Source organism: Somniosus microcephalus, chromosome 7 (assembly GCF_052327205.1).
Source record: "Somniosus microcephalus isolate GS21.2 chromosome 7, FLI_Smic_1.0, whole genome shotgun sequence".
Taxonomy (NCBI): Eukaryota; Metazoa; Chordata; class Chondrichthyes; order Squaliformes; family Somniosidae; genus Somniosus; species Somniosus microcephalus.
In genome coordinates this window covers 27,967,468-27,988,161 of record NC_140993.1, presented here as the reverse complement: position 1 = coordinate 27,988,161, position 20,694 = coordinate 27,967,468, and the positions used below count along the sequence as shown (strand labels likewise).

Genomic DNA, 20,694 nt, shown 5'->3' with positions numbered 1-20,694 from the left:
GCAAAGGTAAGTGTGTTTGGTGTGTCTAAAATGTTTAAAGAAGTTTAAATTACCTCTTCTCACCTTTTCAGCCTTCCTTCCTTTAGTTCTCGGGAGTCCCTCATCTCACCGGCACAGAAAGCAGAATGGCTGCAAACTGTCAAAAAGTGACAGCCTTCAGCTTTCTGTGCAGGAGAGATTTCTAACTGAGTCTGTGGAGAAGGACTCAGGTTAGAAGTAAGACTGTCAATGTTTGACAGCTTCAAACAGCTGTGAAATGCTGATATTTCATCTGTCAAAACCTCTTGACAGATGAAATTTCAGTCTGTGACGTCACCTGTTGCCAGGTGGCCCTTAATTGGCCTGCTGAGCCCGCCCAGCGGGCTCAACAAGGACAATCAAGTTAAAATCGCGTGGATTGGCCACATCTCGATGGAGGTGGGACTACAACCCCGAAAGTTGTAGTCCCGCCTCCTACCCGACTCCTGAATGAAAACCCAGCCCGTTAACTCTGTTTCTCTCTCTACAGATGCTGCCTGACCTGCTGAGTGTTCCCAGCATTTTCTGTTCTTATAACCTTTCTTTCTTATTCGGATGCCTTTTCTAAATAACCTGTAAGGATGCACGGGGTTGCCCCAGTGACATCAACCAAAAACAAGTAAATGTGCCCCCCTTTTTAAAGGGGCGCAACTAATTAGAAGTTAATCATAAGAACAAAGGAAACTTATAAAACTAAATAATAATATTGCCACCTGTGTCCACTATAAATACTCTGGGCCCTGCGGAGCCCACCGCTCGTGGAAGGCTGGTGGACACCGTATGCCACCCCTCTAGCGCCACCTGGGCGCAGATAAGACCGCGGAAGAGAGGCAGGCAGCAGAGCGACAACCCCCCCGCCTGTCTCCCGCCCCCCCCCACCCACCCCCCCCCCCCCCACTCCTGGACCAGGTCCATCTTGGACCTATAGATGGCCACCTTGACCAGACCTAGGAGAAGACCCGCGAGAAGGTCCACCGACTTGCCCGCACTCCCCGCACCACGTGGCCAAAGATCAGGAGGCTTGTTCAGGTGGTGACTGGCCTGATGTGCATTTCCAGCATTTTCTGTTTGCATTTCCTGCGAGATTTCAATCTCCAAGTCATTTTAGTCATATCTAATACTCCCTGACGTTTTCCTGATGTTGACTGGGCCGGTGAGGATGAAGTTAGGCATTTGAACCCTGAGATTAGATTTACTGTTTAAAATTGATAGAAATGACAGACATTTGTGTTAACCTGCTTGCTTAAAGGTGTTACAGAATAATACAGCGCAGAAGAAGGCCATTCGGCCCAGCGAGTCTGCGCCAGCTCTTTCGAAGAGCATTTAAGAGTTATTATTTGGACACTATGTTTATATAGTGACATAGGAAATGCCACTTAAACTTTCAATGACTGTGCCACAGTTATGAATGCATCCGTTCAAATGTCATCAAGTGTTCATTGACAAGGGGTGTTCTGACATTCTTGTGTCCTGCATGACAAATGCTACCAGTAATTTAATATGAAGGCCAAAACTGCTGTTTCAAAGCATCCCTATTTAGAGTATATTTTAATAGAGCAGAGTGGACACTGGTGAATGATTGCATACCTGCAATACCTTTTCATGGTTGAAGTGACTGAGACCCTCAGGTGTCAGCCGTGGCTCAGTGGGCAGCACACTCGCCTCTGAGTCAGCAGGCTGTGGGTTCAAGTCCCACTCCAGGGACTCGAGCACAAACTCTAGGCTGACACTCCAGTGCAGACCGCCCCATCTCCAACTTCCCTTTCCTCTCCAAAGTCCTTGAACGTGCCGTCCCCTCCCGCATCCATGCCCACCTTTCCCGCAACTCCACGTTTGAATCCGCAACCTGCCACAGTACCGAAATGGCTCTTATCAAAGTCACGCATGACAGCCTATGTGACTGTGACCATGGTAAACCATTCCTTCTCGACCACTCTGCAGCCTTTGACACGGTGGACCACGCCATCCAGCTGGGTGGGACTGCACTCGCCTGGTTCCATTCTTATTTATCCAGCCGTAGCCAAAGAATCACCTGCAATGGCCTCGATTTTAAAATTCTCATCTTTGTTTTCAAATCCCTGCATGGCCTCGCCCCTCCCTATCTCTGTAGCCTCCTCCAGCCCTACAACCCTCTGAGATAGCTGCGCTCTTTCAATTCTTGCCCCTTACGCATCCCCGATTTTAATCGCTCCACAATTGGCCGCCGTTCTTTCAGCTGTCAAGGCCCTAAGCTCTGGAATTCCCTCCCTAAACCTCTCCGCCTCTCTACCTCTCTTTCCTCCATTAAGGCGCTTCTTAAAACCTACCCCTTTGACCAAGCTTTTGGCCATTTGCCCTAATATCTCCTTATGTGGCTCTGTGTCAAATTTTGTTTGATACCACTATTGTGAAGCACCTTGGGACGTTTTATGTAAGTTGTTGTTATACTGAGGAAGTGCCCTGAGGAAGTAATCTGAACCCCCACCCCCCCTGCCATTGAGATTTAAAAAGTAATTGCATTATTAGTTTTTGTATTTCTTCAATTGAAGACCTGCTTGAAACCATAGAATTGACTGTTGTGCAGCATAGGTGCAACCACAGTGGGACGCGACAGGGTGCAAATCAGTAAAGAACATAAGAAATAGGAGCAGGAGTAGGCTATTCGGCCCTCGAGCCTGCTCCGCCATTTAATGAGATCATGGCTGATCTTCAGCATCATCTCCACTTTCCCGCCCTATCCCCATATCCCTACATTCCCTACAGTGTCTAAAAATCTATCGATCTCGGTCTTGAATACACTCAACGACTGAGCATCCACAGCCCTCTGGGGTGAAGAATTCCAAAGATTCACCACCCTATGAGTGTAGACATTTATCCTCATCTCAGTCTTAAATGGCTGACCCCTTATCCTGAGACTATGCCCCCTAGTTCTAGACTCTCCAGCCAGGGGGAAACAGCCTCTCAGCATCTACCCTGTCAAGCCCCCTAAGAATTGTACATGTTTCAATGAGATCACCTCATTCTTCTATACTCCAGAGTATAGGCCCATTCTGCTCAATCTCTCCTCATAGGACAACCCTCTCATCCCAGGAATCAATCTGGTGAACCTTCGTTGCACCCTCTCTAAGGCAAGTATATCCTTCCTTTAGATAAGGAGACCAAAGACACGAGCCTCCTCCCACCCCTACTTCATCTAACCCTATCAGCATAACCTTCTGTTCCTCTCCCTCGTATGTTAATCTAGCTTCCCCTTAAATGTATCTGTGTTATTCGCCTCAACCACTCCATGCAGCAGCAAGTTCCACATTCCAACTACTCGCTGGTTTCTCCTGAATTCCCTATTGGATTTATTAGTGACTATGTTGTATTTATGGGCCCTAGTTTTTGGATTCCCCCATAATTGGAAACATCTCTATGTCTACCCTATCGAGCCCCTTCATAATTTTAAAGACTTCTATCAGGTCACCCCTCAGCCTTCTCTCTTTTAGAGTAAGGAGCCCCAGCCTGTTCAGTCTTTCCTGATTGTTATAACCTCTCAGTTCTGGTATCGTACGTGTAAATCTGTTTTGCACCTTCTCCAGTGCCTCTCTGTCCATTTTGCAATATGGAAATCAGAAAATGGTAAAAGATAAATTTTGTAAAATGGCCAATCACAGGCCACAAACCTCCACATGAATAACAATGTCTGAAAATCTGAGGGTCGATCTGTCCATTCTGAATCACTTGGAGTGAGACTTGTTCTTTTTGGTTTAAAAATTGGAACCTTGATCCACCCGACTCTTAAAGGAACTTTTTCCTTAAAGTGCTCTGATTATTTTAGACTGCAGACACTGGAACTCTGAAATAAAAACATTAAAATGCAGTCGGTCATTCAGCACCAGAAAGAGATAGATAGACTGGCATTTTGTACGCAACCAGAAAGGTTAACATTTCAGATAGAAAGGTTAATGTTTTGAGTGTAGAACCTTTCTTCAAAAGCAAAATTCTGCGGATGCTGGAAATCTGAAATGAAAAACAGAAAATGCTGGAAATGCTCAGCAGGTCAGGGCAGCATCCGTGGAGAGAGAAACAGAGTTAACGCTTCAGATCGATGAACTTTCATCAGAACTAGAAAATGTTAAGAGATGTAACGGGTTTCAAGCAAGTACAGGAGCAGGGAAAGGGGGGGGCGGGGAGGAGAGGAAAGCACAAAAGGGAAGGTCTGTGATCAATGTCCTCTTTAAGCTGCGCGGCGGTCTGGGGATCCCACGCAGCCGGCTCACCGGCTTTTAAATTGATAAACCGCGCATGCACGGAATTTTGAATGGCCTGCACAGCCCGTTAAAGGGGCCGCACGCCCAAGAAAAAATTAGAGGGAACATTGTCTGTGATTGATCGGGTCAATTTTTGTCATTTATTCTCTCCTGCCTATCACAGACCTTCCCTTTTGTTCTTTCCTCCCCTCTCCCCTTTCCCTGCCCCTGCACTTGCTTAAAAACCTGTTCCATCTCCAGCTTTTTCCAGTTCTGACGAAGAGTCCTCGACCTGATACGTTGGGCAGGATTTTCATTGGGCCGTAGAGGCGGGATTGGAGGCGTGCGGGGGTTTAAAATCCCGAAATCAGGGGTCCCGACCCCATCCCGCACCCAACCCGCCTCCATGCCAGTTTCTAAGGAGGCGGGTACCCGCCCCGCACTGGGACCCGCCTCCCCGAGGCGGGAAGGGATTAGTGCCAATTAACTGCCTGTTAACAGGTAGTTAATAGGCAGTTTTTAGCCTAATCCCTATTTTTAATGCTGAAGTGTGGGATTCCCGACGGCTCCAAACCACGCCAAGTTTGCGAGGCGGGCCGTCGGGTTCAAGGACTTGGAGGGGTCGAGATGTCAGTGTTCAGGTGAGTGATGTGTGCATGAGTGCAAAGGTAAGTGTGTTTGGTGTGTCTAAAATGTTTAAAGAAGTTTAAATTACCTCTTCTCACCTTTTCAGCCTTCCTTCCTTTAGTTCTCGGGAGTCCCTCATCTCACCGGCACAGAAAGCAGAATGGCTGCAAACTGTCAAAAAGTGACAGCCTTCAGCTTTCTGTGCAGGAGAGATTTCTAACTGAGTCTGTGGAGAAGGACTCAGGTTAGAAGTAAGACTGTCAATGTTTGACAGCTTCAAACAGCTGTGAAATGCTGATATTTCATCTGTCAAAACCTCTTGACAGATGAAATTTCAGTCTGTGACGTCACCTGTTGCCAGGTGGCCCTTAATTGGCCTGCTGAGCCCGCCCAGCGGGCTCAACAAGGACAATCAAGTTAAAATCGCGTGGATTGGCCACATCTCGATGGAGGTGGGACTACAACCCCGAAAGTTGTAGTCCCGCCTCCTACCCGACTCCTGAATGAAAACCCAGCCCGTTAACTCTGTTTCTCTCTCTACAGATGCTGCCTGACCTGCTGAGTGTTCCCAGCATTTTCTGTTCTTATAACCTTTCTTTCTTATTCAGATGCCTTTTCTAAATAACCTGTAAGGATGCACGGGGTTGCCCCAGTGACATCAACCAAAAACAAGTAAATGTGCCCCCCTTTTTAAAGGGGCGCAACTAATTAGAAGTTAATCATAAGAACAAAGGAAACTTATAAAACTAAATAATAATATTGCCACCTGTGTCCACTATAAATACTCTGGGCCCTGCGGAGCCCACCGCTCGTGGAAGGCTGGTGGACACCGTATGCCACCCCTCTAGCGCCACCTGGGCGCAGATAAGACTGCGGAAGAGAGGCAGGCAGCAGAGCGACAACCCCCCCGCCTGTCTCCCGCCCCCCCCCCCCAACTCCTGGACCAGGTCCATCTTGGACCTATAGATGGCCACCTTGACCAGACCTAGGAGAAGACCCGCGAGAAGGTCCATCGACTTGCCCGCACTCCCCGCACCACGTGGCCAAAGATCAGGAGGCTTGTTCAGGTGGTGACTGGCCTGATGTGCATTTCCAGCATTTTCTGTTTGCATTTCCTGCGAGATTTCAATCTCCAAGTCATTTTAGTCATATCTAATACTCCCTGACGTTTTCCTGATGTTGACTGGGCCGGTGAGGATGAAGTTAGGCATTTGAACCCTGAGATTAGATTTACTGTTTAAAATTGATAGAAATGACAGACATTTGTGTTAACCTGCTTGCTTAAAGGTGTTATAGAATAATACGGCGCAGAAGAAGGCCATTCGGCCCAGCGAGTCTGCGCCAGCTCTTTCGAAGAGCATTTAAGAGTTATTATTTGGACACTATGTTTATATAGTGACATAGGAAATGCCACTTAAACTTTCAATGACTGTGCCACAGTTATGAATGCATCCGTTCAAATGTCATCAAGTGTTCATTGACAAGGGGTGTTCTGACATTCTTGTGTCCTGCATGACAAATGCTACCAGTAATTTAATATGAAGGCCAAAACTGCTGTTTCAAAGCATCCCTATTTAGAGTATATTTTAATAGAGCAGAGTGGACACTGGTGAATGATTGCATACCTGCAATACCTTTTCATGGTTGAAGTGACTGAGACCCTCAGGTGTCAGCCGTGGCTCAGTGGGCAGCACACTCGCCTCTGAGTCAGCAGGCTGTGGGTTCAAGTCCCACTCCAGGGACTCGAGCACAAACTCTCGGCTGACACTCCAGTGCAGACCGCCCCATCTCCAACTTCCCTTTCCTCTCCAAAGTCCCTGAACGTGCCGTCCCCTCCCGCATCCATGCCCACCTTTCCCGCAACTCCACGTTTGAATCCGCAACCTGCCACAGTACCGAAATGGCTCTTATCAAAGTCACGCATGACAGCCTATGTGACTGTGACCATGGTAAACCATTCCTTCTCGACCACTCTGCAGCCTTTGACACGGTGGACCACGCCATCCAGCTGGGTGGGACTGCACTCGCCTGGTTCCATTCTTATTTATCCAGCCGTAGCCAAAGAATCACCTGCAATGGCCTCGATTTTAAAATTCTCATCTTTGTTTTCAAATCCCTGCATGGCCTCGCCCCTCCCTATCTCTGTAGCCTCCTCCAGCCCTACAACCCTCTGAGATAGCTGCGCTCTTCCAATTCTTGCCCCTTACGCATCCCCGATTTTAATCGCTCCACAATTGGCCGCCGTTCTTTCAGCTGTCAAGGCCCTAAGCTCTGGAATTCCCTCCCTAAACCTCTCCGCCTCTCTACCTCTCTTTCCTCCATTAAGGCGCTTCTTAAAACCTACCCCTTTGACCAAGCTTTTGGCCATTTGCCCTAATATCTCCTTATGTGGCTCTGTGTCAAATTTTGTTTGATACCACTATTGTGAAGCACCTTGGGACGTTTTATGTAAGTTGTTGTTATACTGAGGAAGTGCCCTGAGGAAGTAATCTGAACCCCCACCCCCCCCTGCCATTGAGATTTAAAAAGTAATTGCATTATTAGTTTTTGTATTTCTTCAATTGAAGACCTGCTTGAAACCATAGAATTGACTGTTGTGCAGCATAGGTGCAACCACAGTGGGACGCGACAGGGTGCAAATCAGTAAAGAACATAAGAAATAGGAGCAGGAGTAGGCTATTCGGCCCTCGAGCCTGCTCCGCCATTTAATGAGATCATGGCTGATCTTCAGCATCATCTCCACTTTCCCGCCCTATCCCCATATCCCTACATTCCCTACAGTGTCTAAAAATCTATCGATCTCGGTCTTGAATACACTCAACGACTGAGCATCCACAGCCCTCTGGGGTGAAGAATTCCAAAGATTCACCACCCTATGAGTGTAGACATTTATCCTCATCTCAGTCTTAAATGGCTGACCCCTTATCCTGAGACTATGCCCCCTAGTTCTAGACTCTCCAGCCAGGGGGAAACAGCCTCTCAGCATCTACCCTGTCAAGCCCCCTAAGAATTGTACATGTTTCAATGAGATCACCTCATTCTTCTATACTCCAGAGTATAGGCCCATTCTGCTCAATCTCTCCTCATAGGACAACCCTCTCATCCCAGGAATCAATCTGGTGAACCTTCGTTGCACCCTCTCTAAGGCAAGTATATCCTTCCTTTAGATAAGGAGACCAAAACTGTGCACAGTCTCACCAAGGCCCTATATAATTGCAGCAAGACTTCCTCACTCTTACACCCTCTTGCAGTAAAGGCCATCATACCATTTGCCTTCCTAATTGCTTGCTGTCAGTAGTTTTTTAAAAAAGATGGCCTGTCACTTCCTGAGGATTTCCTCTGACCTTTGGAGGACAAATGGGGATAAACGAGCAGCTATAAATCTGCAAATAGCCGTTACCAACAATAATTGGCCTCAGGATATGCACATCTGTTGCTTGAATGGAACAAAGTTAAATCCGGCTGTACTTCAGTTGTAAAAGAAATGACATGTTATGGCATAACGGTCCTGTTATAAAATTTGTATCATTTAATTTACTGTCAACACTGCCAAGAGGTCTGCTAGTATCTAAAAAAAAAAAAAAAATCAGACATGCTTTAAACTACAGAATGGTTTTGGCAAAGAATGCTTAATGTGTTTTTTCTCCACCAATTTTTATCAACTTCTCATTCGGATACAATTCCACAGACACCGGGTGCCCTCCGACCCCCCCCCTCTGTCCAACCCTCCGACCCTCCCCTCCCTCTGACCCCCACTCCGTCCAACCCACCTCCCTCCTCTCCCTCTGGCCCCCTCCGTCCGACCCTCCTCTCCCTCCGACCCTCCCCTCCCTCCGACCCTCCCCTCCCTCCGATCCCCCCCTCCGTCCAACCTCCTCCCTCCGACCCTCCCCTCCCTCAGACCCCTCCCCTCACTCCGACCCCTGCTCTGTCCGACCCCCCTCCCTCCTCTCCCTCCGACCCCCCCTCCCTCCGACCCCCCCTCGCTGTTATTTTGCCACCAAATTATGGCCCATTATCTTTGCAGCTGCTTCCTGAAGATCTGCCACTTCCACATCTCTATTTCCCTCTTTGGTCGTCCATGCGTTTTCGGCATGGAGGGATCTAGGTGCTGTCCAATGTGACTCCATTCATTTAAATGGCGGTGGCATTTCAGACTGCCTTACCCCGAGGAAAAACTCGCCACGCCTGACACCGAGTGGAGAGTGTCTGGTGCCCACGAACACATACTCAGTATGAGAATCTTCAGAGGTGGAGGGGGGACGGGAGTGGAATAGGAGGAAACAAATAAATGTAACTTCATGTAACAGCTAAAGAAAGTGCCTACAACAATGTTCATCCATATTTATCTTTGTTCTAAGATAATCAGGGAAGCGTTAAGGATTGAAAAGCGAGTGCAAACAAAATCCTCAGCAGCAGACCTTGTAACTGAAACAGATCAGCTCGTTGAAAATCTAATCATCTCTACTCTAACCAAAAAGTTTCCTTCACACAGGTGGGTGGTTTTAAATGGCAGCTCTGCACTCAACAGATGTTATAATTTAACCTCTTTTTCACCCTTCCCCACTTTACATGCAGATCATTTGCCTTATCAATGAAGAAGTGGTCACCCACTTTGGACCTAAAAAGGATAGAACAGGGTATTTTCAAAATGGTGAAAGGCTAAAAACAGTGGAGGTCCAAAGAGACTTGGGTTTGGGGGGAATGTCCAGGTACATAGATCGTTAAAATGTCACGAACAGGTACAGAAAATAATCAAAAAGGCTAATGGAATACTGGCCTTTATATCTAGAGGACTAGAATACAAGAGGGCAAAAGTTATGCTGCAGCTATACAAAACCCTGGTTAGACCACACCTGGAGTACTGTGAGCAGTTCTGGGCACCACACCATGGGAAGGATGTATTGGCCTTGGAGGGAGTGCAGCGTAGGTTTACCAGAATGATACCCGGACTTCAAGGGTTAAGTTACGAGGAGGGATTACACAAATTAGGGTTGTATTCCCTAGAAACTAGAAGGTTAAGGGGTGATCTGATCGAAGTTTTCAGGATATTAAGGGGAACAGATAGGGTAGATAGAGAGAAACTATTTCCGCTGGTTGAGGAGTCTAGGACTAGGGGGCATAGTCTAAAAATTAGAGCCAGACCTTTCAGGAGTGAAATTAGGAAACACTTCTACACACAAAGGGTGGTAGAAGTTTGGAACTCTCTTCTGCAAACGGCGATTGATGCTAGATCAATTGTTAATTTTAAATCGGAGATTGATAGCTTTCTGTTAACCAGAGGTATTAAGGGATATGGGCCAAAGGCGGGTATATGGAGTTAGATCGCAGATCAGCCATTATCTCATTGAATGGCGGAACAGGCTCGAGGGGCTGAATGGCCTCCTCCTGTTCCTATGTTCCTAATGAGCAGGCACTGACCAACAGCACACCTTTACCAATGCAAGTAAGTGGTCAGTAAATTTTAAAATAGCTGAGGTAGTTTCCTAACATCTAAATGCTGCACCACATTTCTTAGCCTCTGTCCCGTATTTAATAGCCAATAACTCCGATGAACTAAACTGAGTTGTTGGAAACGAGTTTTCTGAGGGGAATGCAATTTAAGGTGTTTCTTGCGTTGTAAAAGTGCAGCTTTTTTTTCCATTCGTGTGGGCGTCGCTGGCAAGGCCAGCATTTATTGCCCATCCCTAATTGCCCTTGAGAAGGTGGTGGTGAGCCGCCTTCTTGAACCGCTGCAGTCCGTGTGGCGAAGGTGCTCCCACAGTGCTGCTAGGGAGGGAGTTACAGGATTTTGACCCAGCGACGATGAAGGATCGGCCGATATACTTCCAAGTCAGATTGGTGTTTGACTTGGAGGGGAACTTGAAGGAGGTGGTGGTGTTCCCGTGCGCCTGCTGCCCTTGTCCTTCTAGGTGGAAGAGGTCACGGGTTTGGGAGGTAAATGCGACATTCACACCCTGTCGGCTGCGATTAGGGATGTTCAGCGGACCGACTCGCTTTGTTCAGGCAACGGGGAGAACCACTTTTTTTTAGGAACTGTCCCCAGATTTTGCAGCTCTGCATCTGTCCCAATGCTTGATGGAGATCAGTGCCCGATGGAAAAGTAAATAAGATCATAAGAATTAGGAGCAGGAGTAGACCATAAGGCCCCTCGAGCCTGCTCTGCCATTCAGTAAGATCATGGCTGATCTTCGACCTCAACTCCACCTGCCCGCACTATCCCCATATCCCTTGATTGCATTGGTGTCCAAAAAAAGAATATAACTCAACGACTGAGCATCCACAGCCCTCTGGGGTAGAGAATGCCAAAGATTCACCACCCTCTGAGTGAAGACATTTCTCCTCATCTCAGTCCTAAATGGCCGACCCCTTACCCTGAGTCTATGACCCGTAGTTCTAGGCTGTCCAGCCAGGGGGAAACATCCTCTCAGCATCTACCCTGTCAATTCCCCCTCAGAATCTTGTATGTTTCAATGAGATCACCTCTCATTCTTCTAAACTCCAGAGAGTATAGGCCCAATCTACACAATCTCACCTCATAGGACAACCTTCTCATCCCAGGGCTCAATCTAAATGGTGGGAAAGTGGCGATGGGAGACCACTACTGTATTGTACAATATTCCCAAAGCCGGCGGTGCAAAGTAAACGTGCCTTTTAGCTGCTTGGTGCAACCTAATGTTGGATTCTACAAATCGACATTGGTCTCCTTACCCAAGAAAGGATGGGGGAGAAATTGGGTGAGTAGCGCCACCTGTTAGCGCCTAAAGAGGCAGTCAGTGGCTGTAGCGCCACTGGCTGCGTCTCCCGCGATATTCAGCAGGGGCGCTAATGGTGGCGTTAGGCATTTGCGCTGCGCCGCCACCGATGACGTCATCGGTACGCGCAGTGCCCCGTTCACGATATTTGGTAGCGAACGCCGCAGTTGCGCCGTTCGCTGCCCGGTTCACGGGGCCTTACTGTGCCGGCAGCGGCGCAAGTTAAGGTGGAGGTGCGGGGCGGCCACCTGCCAGCACCTCCGTCCCCGGCCTCCTAACCACCCCCCTGCGGCATTGCCAGCTGTTTCCCGAGAGCCCGGCACTTCTCCTTGGTGCCGGGCTCATTTGCCGGCACTCGCGAGCGGGGATCGCGCTGTTGCAGGCACCTCCCCCTTAACAGTGGGAGGAAGGCCTGCAGTACCGCAGCGTGCAGTACCACAGCGTGTGGCGCTGCGGCACGTTGCGCTGCGATATTCAGTTTCAGCGCCCTAAGAGGGACGTGGAGCGCCTCGAGCCTCGCCCCATGTCCCTCGAGGAGCAATGAAACTGAATATCTGACGATCGCTAAAGCCTCGAACGCTGCGCTAAATCCTGCGCTCGGGCGACTTTTGCGCCACTTTGGCGCCCCAACCCAATTTCTAGGCCGATATATTTGCCATCGAGGGAGTGCAGCGAAGGTTCACCAGACTGATTCCTGGGATGGCAGGACTGTCGTATGAGGAGAGATTGGGTCGATTAGGCCTGTGTTCACTAGAGTTTAGAAGAATGAGAGGGGATCTCATTGAAACGTATAAAATTCTGACAGGGCTAGACAGACTGGATGTAGGGAGGATGTTTCCCCTGGCTGGGGGGGTCTAAAACGAGGGGTCACAGTCTCAGGATACAGGGAAGGACATTTAGGACTTAGATGAGGAGAAATTTCTTCACTCAGAGGGTGGTGAACCTGTGGAATTCTCTACAGAAGAATGTGGAGGCCAAGTCACTGAATATATTTAAGAAGGAGATAGTTAGATTTCTAGACACAAAAGGCATGAAGGGGTATGGGGAGAGAGCGGGAATATGGTATTGAGATAGAGGATCAGCCATGATCATATTGAATGGCGGAGCAGGCTCGAAGGGCCGAATGGCCTACTCCTGCTCCTATATTTCTATGTTTCTATGACGTGACCAATCCCAAGTCAGTGGGGAATGGTTTAGTTAGTGGCATTGTGCTATCATCACACTGTAGGGAGTTAAATGTGGCGTTTCTGTATTACAGTGTTGCCGATAAAGCCATGTAATATATAAACAAGTCAGTGCTGCTGTTTCTGGGGCCACTAAGACCCACCTCACAAGCTGGGCTTCCAAGAGGCCACTGACAGCAAACTTAAATAGTTGCCTCTGATGGCAGAAGCTGCTGTGAGCCAACATTATCCTGGCTGCTGCAGCCCTGAGCTATCAGCCCATGTGTACAGGACTACAGTGCATTTTTTTTTTAAGCAGTGCTTGCCTGTATTGTGTTTTCCCTCAACATGGAGATTGGGCTCACAACCAGATATATAAAAGTGTAAATGTAACTTTTGAGCAAGACGCCATGCAGTTATTTCTTGTTTCAGTGTTACTCCTGTTGCTCTGAATCAGGCCCACAAAGTAAACAGGACAAATACCTGTGCGCCCACAGCCTCGTCCTACTGTGGGAAATCTTCCACTGGAAACAGTTCTGCTTACAAATGTGCCAAGGGAGTTAGTGGTAGGGAAGTTGGGACAGATGTGTGTATTCATTCAGTGGCGCTCTACAATCATGGGGGGAGAAATTCAGTATCGCCCCGTTAGGGGCGCGATTATCGGCCAGGCGCAGAGTTTAGCGCCTGGCGCTAATTATCGCCTCCGATGGCAAACTTGGCCTCTATTGCCCCTGGAGGTGATTGGAAGACTAAATCAGGCACTACACACCTGTCTTAAGGCGCAAAGGCCGAGGAGCGAGGCGCTACCTCAGAGCGCTGGCGGAGCTCATGTGATGTCAGTCAGCAATGGAACACAGACACACTGGCGCCAGTCAGTTCCTAAAGGGGAGGGTCGATCTTGCTCTCCATCCACACCCTGCTCATTGCAGCCTTGAATCTCGGCCTGGAGAGACCTGTACATCAAATTTGTTGGAAAGAACAATGGAGAGGCCCAGGGAAAGAGCTCAGAGTGCAGCCCCCAAAGTCTCTTCTAAATCGATACAAGGAAGATCAAATAAAAACGAACCCGCAAAGTGCTGCTCAGTACCCAAAACTCCTCAACACAGCTTTGAATATCTCCAGAAGTCTCTCTCTCTCACTCAGAATGCGTGGTGAAAATATCTTGCAGACAAAAAAAGGCAGGAAGCGGTCGCCTTTAAATAGCGCTCCCCCAGTCCCTTCCCGACTGCAAAATACTCCCCTCAACCTGTCGTTGCTAGTGGCAGGCGGTAAGATGGGGCGCCACTCAATATCCGGTCCGGGGCGCGACCGGGGCGTTGCATGTTCGACTGACGTCACGATCTGCGGGCGCAGATCGTGGCGGTAGTGTTTAGCGCTGCAACAAAATATCTAGTCAATTTCGTGAGCGGCGCGAACGTTGCCGTGCACGGGCGCTAGTTGCTTTGCGCCACATTAGCGCCCTCTTGAGGCGCAAACCAACCGAATTTTTCCCCCATGTTATTTTAAGCTTGCATTCGTGTCTAAGTGTCATGTACAAAAGAAAGTCTTACTTGAAGCAGCTCATAGGATGTTGAATGATCCGTCATTCATGGATTCTGATTAAGTCAAGATGTGTAGTACTACAGTATGTACTTCCTTTATGTCCTTTCATTCCCTAGCATGTTGTCGTTTTATAAAAGAATTCATTCTCGGGATATGGGCGTCGCAAGCAAGGTCGGCATTTGTTGCCCCTCCCTGGCTGCCCCTCAGAAGGTGGTGATGGTGAGCCACCACCTTGAACCGCTGCAGTCCATGTTGTGAAGTGACTCCCCCGGTGCTGTTGGTCACATTGGGGTAGATTTTGACGTTGTGCAATAGTGTAAAACGGGCGATAGCGAATTAGCGGCCCGTTTCACAACTCTCCCCATTTTTATTTCAGGTGACTTCAATAGACATAAAAATCAGGAGAGATGTGAAACTGCCCCAATGTGTCTAAATCAGTTCTGCTACTGTGGATCATACACCAATCTGTTTCTCTATGATCTTCACAAACCGGCTATATTTTAGGTGCTGTATTTTCCGTCGTTGCCCTCTGTGGTGCCATGATATACATTGTCCTCAGCCACAAGTGTGGGCAGACACTACCCCGGCTCTCCCAATGCTGCAATGTCAGTGACTGTCAAGAGGTGAACAAGCCCATTGTGACTAATTTTAATACTCTTATCCTCTTTGGCCTTTATGTGGTACCTCTCCTATTTGGCATGGTGTAGTGAATTGAAGCGTCCAGTTGACTCATTGAACCATCTCCTTTTTTCTTTGCCGCGACTTCAAAACTTCCAACTGCTTATCTCCCCCTGTCTTCCCTTCATCCTACAATCAATAGATGTTCAAAAAACAATCTTGTTGTCACCTAATCATTACTACTCCAGGGTTGGGAGGATCTTAGCTACAAGGACAGGTTGGAGAGGCTGGATTTGTTTTCATTAGAGCAAAGGAGGTTGAGGGGTGATTTGATAGAGGTGTACAAGATTATGACGGGTTTGGATAGGCTAGACGGGGAAAGGCTGTTCCCACTAGTTGATGGCACAAGGACTAGGGGACACAGATTTAAGGTTTTGGGCAAGAGATACAGGGGGGATGTGAGGAAAAACGTTTTTACACAGCGAGTGGTGAGGACCTGGAACTCGCTGCTGACGGAAGTGGTGGAAGCGGAGTCACTCAATGTTTTCAAGGGGAGACTGGATAGGCACTTGAGGGAAATAAACTTGCAGGGCTACGGGGATAGAGTGGGGGAATGGGACTGACTGGAGAGCCGGCATGGACTCGATAGGCCGAATGGCCTCCTTCTGTGCTGTTATGACTCTATGACTTGATTTGTCTTCTTTCCTACTCTTCGATCATGATGGTGTCTGGCACTATTGGACCTGGCCCTTCACCGAAGTTTCACAGTAATACCTGATTTGTAGACAGCTGTAACTTCAGACTATGATCAAAGCTACGCGATTCCACAATTTCTTCAATTTAATTTTGTATATCTAGCCTAAAATGACACTTAATTAGAAGCAGAATCTGCCGCAAAAGGTCCTTCTCTTACTGGGTAGTAATATTGCGAAGTTCCATTCTTGTTTACCTTTTGAGCTTGTTGAGAAAACTATGGGTGTCAGACTGGAGCTTGTGGTTCAAGTGAGACTCACTGTTTCAATGGTGTATGTAGCAAACCAATTGCTATTCATTTCTTAAAAGGAAATTGGATCCCAAACCATGCCCCTTTAACATAGTTGGAAGTAAGCACTTAAAGAAGGTTTCTTCGGCAGTACCTCCCAAACCCACGACCTCTACCAACTAGAAGGACAAGGGCAGCAGGCGCATAGGAACACCACCACCTCCAAGTTCCACACCATCCTGACTTGGACATGTATCACCAATCCTTCATCGTCGCTGGGTCAAAATCCTGGCACTCCCTACATAACAGCACTGTGGGAGTACCTTCACCACACGGACTGCAGCGGTTCAAGAAGACGGCTCACCACCACCTTCTCAAGGGCAACTAGGGATGGGCAATGAATGCTGGCCTTGGCAGTCCACGTCTCACGAATGAAAAAAAAATTGTCTCAGTGTGGTATAGGGCGAGTTTGCACCCACAATTTCCCAAGCGATTGATATGTGGTGAGATTGGGTCGACTAGGCCTGTATTCACTAGAGTTTAGAAGAATGAGAGGGGATCTTTTGGAAACATATAAAATTCTGACAGGGCTAGACAGACTGGATGCAGGGAGAATGTTTCCCCTGGCTGGGGGGTCTAGAACGAGGGGGTCACAATCTCAGGATACGGGGTAGGACATTTAGGACTGAGATGAGGAGAAATTTCTTCACTCAGAGGGTGGTAAACCTGTGGAATTCTCTACCACAGAAGGCTGTGGAGGCCAAGTCACTGAATATATTTAAGAAGGAGATAGTGACATGAATCTGTCATTCATGTGGAAATGACTTATGAAGTAATACTGGGCGGCCTGCTGGTGGCGCTGTCCAGGGAGAGTATGAATACTCAGGCATGGGCCCAGCTTGTGCAGGACATTCTTTAACAGAAACTAGTGAAGGACGCAACTAGATCTCCATGTTGAAAAACAGTTGATCAAAGCTTTGTTTAAAGCTTAGACCAAGTGCCTAGTAGTTTTCTTACATCAGATAGATTTCTAGACACAAAAGGCATGAAGGGGTATGGGGAGAGAGCGGGAATATGGTATTGAGATAGAGGATCAGCCATGATCATATTGAATGGCGGAGCAGGCTCGAAGGGCCAAATGGCCAACTCCTGCTCCTATTTTTCTATGTTTCTATGTGATCTTGTTAATGGAGGCCATTAATAGACACTTCTGCTAGGGGGAACAAAATATGATGGGGGGGGCACAAAGAGAATGGTAACCGCCCCCCCCCCCTCCCTGCCAGATGTCCAGTTTCAAAGCAGCATAAGCCATTCTTATGCTGAGAATAATGAAACATCTGGGTGAGCTACAAAGAGGAAAACAAAACAATTCCTGAGTGGGTAAATACACTACTTGTAGGCCTGTTACTGAGCCATTCAGAGAAAATCCAAGGTTTAAGTTGCAGCCTGTACCGAGTTAGCAGATCTCTGCCAGTGCAGTAATTGGAGTGCTTCATTTGGCCTCAGTTCCCTGGGCCAGGTAGAGAAAATCAGCAAAGGTTTCAGTTGCCGACTGCTATCAGTGATCCCTGCTGAAAAGTGCATGTGTGTGTCAGACCAGACCAGGGTTAGGCGTGTCTGAGATGTCCCTGCTGCCACTCATTGTATAGGCCCACACTTGAAGAATGGCCACCTGGTTAAGGTCTCAGATGGCTGCCATATCCCAGCGGGTCTCGACATCTTCAGGAAAGGAACAAAGAAAATTTGTGGAAATAAAAGCCAAAACTAGTCAGTTTTAGACAATTGAACCCTGCAAAATGCAAAATGAATTTCAGGTAAATGCTTCCTTGAATCACGGAGTTTTGGTTTTTGGATTCAGTCAGAACTCTTCTCTTTAAATGATGGTGCTGTATTTGGATTTGTGTTTGATTGGGCTTGAATCCAAATAATTGCTTTCCTTAAAAAAAAAGCAATGCCATAGTGAGTAAATACATTACTGATAGGCATGATAGACCTTGCTTCATAGTAACCCCAGTTACAGTATATCACTAAACTCCCAAGTCTTTCTGGATCTGTTCGTGATTATTACAAACAGAAAATATGTGACCTCTACCGCCGAGAAGGACAAGGGCAGCAGGCGCATGGGAACACCACCACCTCCAAGTTCCTCTCCAAGTCACACACCATCCTGACATGGAAATATATCGCCGTTCCTTCATCGTCGCTGGGTCAAAATCCTGGAACTCCCTCCCTAACAGCACTGTGGGAGTGCCTTCACCACACGGACTGCAGCGGTTCAAGAAGGCAGCTCACCACCACCTTCTCAAGGGGCAGTTAGGGAAGGGCAAAAAATAAATAAATAAATAAATAAATGCTGGCCTTGCCAGCGATGCCCACATCCCTTGAATTAATTTTTTTTAATGGTTTATTGGGCACTGTAAATGGATTGGAGTCAACTACCAAGATCTTATTCTGGGACTGCCCCATGCTATGTTTTTTATATTTGTGGGTGACATTGGCAAAGTTACATTTATTCTCCACCCTTAACTGAGCTTTACAACTGAATGACTTGCTGGGCCACTGCTGAGGGCAATAAGATTCAATTCCTTGAAGGGTGTTGGTGAACCAGTTTTTTTTCCCGATAACCTGGGAGCTTTCATGGTGATTTAATCTGCTCTTGGCCTACAAATGGCCAGATTTATTGAATTCATTTCCACAGCCTAGCATTGGTGGGATTTGAACTCTCGACCTCTGGGTTGCGTGTCTCGTATAATGTGGATCAATGGCAGGTAAATAAAGTTGAGGCACAGATCAGCCATGACCTAATTGAATGGCAGAACATGCTCGAGGGCTATTGCTGTTCCTATAACCACTACACTTGGAGTCCCCACTGTCCAACCTGTATGTGAAAAAAACGATGTTTAAATTTGTTTGGCGTAAAAATGAAGGAATTCTGTTGCTGTTTTCAGTCTGTTTACTGGAAGCTGTGTATATTGATCAGCGGTTGACCCAGAGCTGACCTGGTTTTTTGAGACTAAATGAGCATGCTGGCAAAAATGATATGATTAATGGAATATTGTGTTTCGAAGCTCTCCTATGGAGGGAGATGAACCTTCAGTGTGGTGCTCCAGATATGTCACTGTGACTCAACAGTTTACAACTGCTGACTAAAGAGGTCACATTGAACAATCAGTTTCCTCTCTGCCCCAGGATCTTTATTCGGAATGTCTTGAGTATCTCTCCACTGCAATGAGGCATCCCTTTCATTAATGAACGGCAAACAACTTTAGCGTAGTAAAATGTCCCAAGGCGCTTCACAGGAGTATTATAAGACAAAAAAAATTGACACCGAGCTACATAAGGAGCAATTAGGGCAGGTGACCAAAAGCTTGGTCAAAGAAGTAGGTTTTAAGGAGTGTCTTAAAGGAGGAAAGAGAGGGGGAGAGGTTTAGGGAGGGAATTCCAGAGCTTAGGGCCCAGGCAACAGAAGGCACGGCCGCCGAAGGTTGAGTGATTATAATCAGGGATGCTCAAAAGGGCGGAATTAGAGGAGCGCCGATAACTCGGCGGGGGGGGGTTGTGGGTCTGGAGGAGATTACAGAGATAGGGAGGGGACAAGGCCATGCAGGGATTTGAAAACAAGGATGAGAACTTTGAAATTGAACATTCAATAATATGAAGAAAACAGAAGTAGGAAGTTGTCCTTACAATAAAATCTATAGGTGTGAGCGGCATTTTTTGACCCAAGTTCTAAAAGCAATTACAGATTGTTTTTTCTTCTGCTAGCTTTTAGACTCTTTTTTCCCCCCCTCTACCTAACCCCCTCCCCCCATGCTGTGCACAACTCCCCACAGTCCTGTGATTGTGGGTTTCTGCATTTGACCATTGCTGTGACTTTGTGATAATCTTAATTAGGAAGAAAAATTACTTCTTCCCCCCCTCCTCCTCAAATCAGCCTCAGCTCCATATCTTCAACAGGGGCCCATGTGGTGAAGTCGAAATCTGTATCCTTGCCTGTCACACTGTTAGTCCACCAATATATATGCAACCATAAAGAATACTTGCAAAGATTGTATAATACTGGGCTTAACTACTCACTGAACAGCCAAACAGTATAGCCTACCTCATCATATAAGCAAGATAGTGAATGCGTGGAGGGGGAGTGGGAGCCCACCAAACCAAGATCTTGAAAATCTTACTGTTGTTGAAGTTATTGAGCAGAATGGGCCTATACTTTATGGAGTTTGGAAGAATGAGAGGTGATCTCATTGAAACATACAAGGTTCTGAAGGGAGTTGACAGGGTAGATACTGAGAGGTTGTTTCCCCTGGCTGGAGAGTCTAGAACTAGGGGCCACAGTCTCAGGATAAGGGGGTGACCACTTAGGACTGAGATGAGGAGAATTTTTTCACTCAGACGGTTGTGAATCTTGGAATTCTCTGCCCCAGATAACTGTGGAGGCTCAGTCGTTGAGTATATTCAAGATTGAGGTAGATAGACTTCTGGACTCTAGGGGAATCAAGGGATATGGGGATAGTGCAGGAAAGTGGAGTTGAGGCTGAAGATCAGCCATGATCTTATTGAATGGCGGAGCAGGCTCGGGGGGCCCTATGGCCGACTCCTGCTCCTAGTTCTTATATTACCACCTGCGCATTGTTTCCAAAGTGACAGTAAAACTCCAGAGACATGTCCTGAGCTGACATCGAAGGAGAGCAGCGTGAGACTCCTTGGAGGAGACTCTCTTGCACCACCTCAACACTCAAACCTTGTGGAGTAAAGCTTCATTATGGTGCCGAGCC

The 20,694-nt window shown here is 47.5% G+C and overlaps 2 protein-coding genes across 4 annotated transcripts in view; one reads left to right on the top strand and one right to left on the bottom strand.

Annotated features, from left to right (window-relative positions):
- The window catches only part of LOC147114575 (cathepsin Z-like), a 92,849-nt gene that overhangs the window by 4,766 nt on the left and 67,389 nt on the right, over positions 1–20,694 (bottom strand). The window lies entirely within an intron of this gene.
- The window catches only part of impa2 (inositol monophosphatase 2), a 73,387-nt gene that overhangs the window by 11,986 nt on the left and 40,707 nt on the right, over positions 1–20,694 (top strand). For all 3 annotated transcript variants that reach the window (XM_085992344.1, XM_085992343.1, XM_085992342.1), the window contains exon 2: positions 9,218–9,351. In XM_085992344.1, coding sequence (XP_085848470.1) covers positions 9,218–9,351 — 134 coding nt within the window. The remainder of the gene's footprint in view (positions 1–9,217; positions 9,352–20,694) is intronic.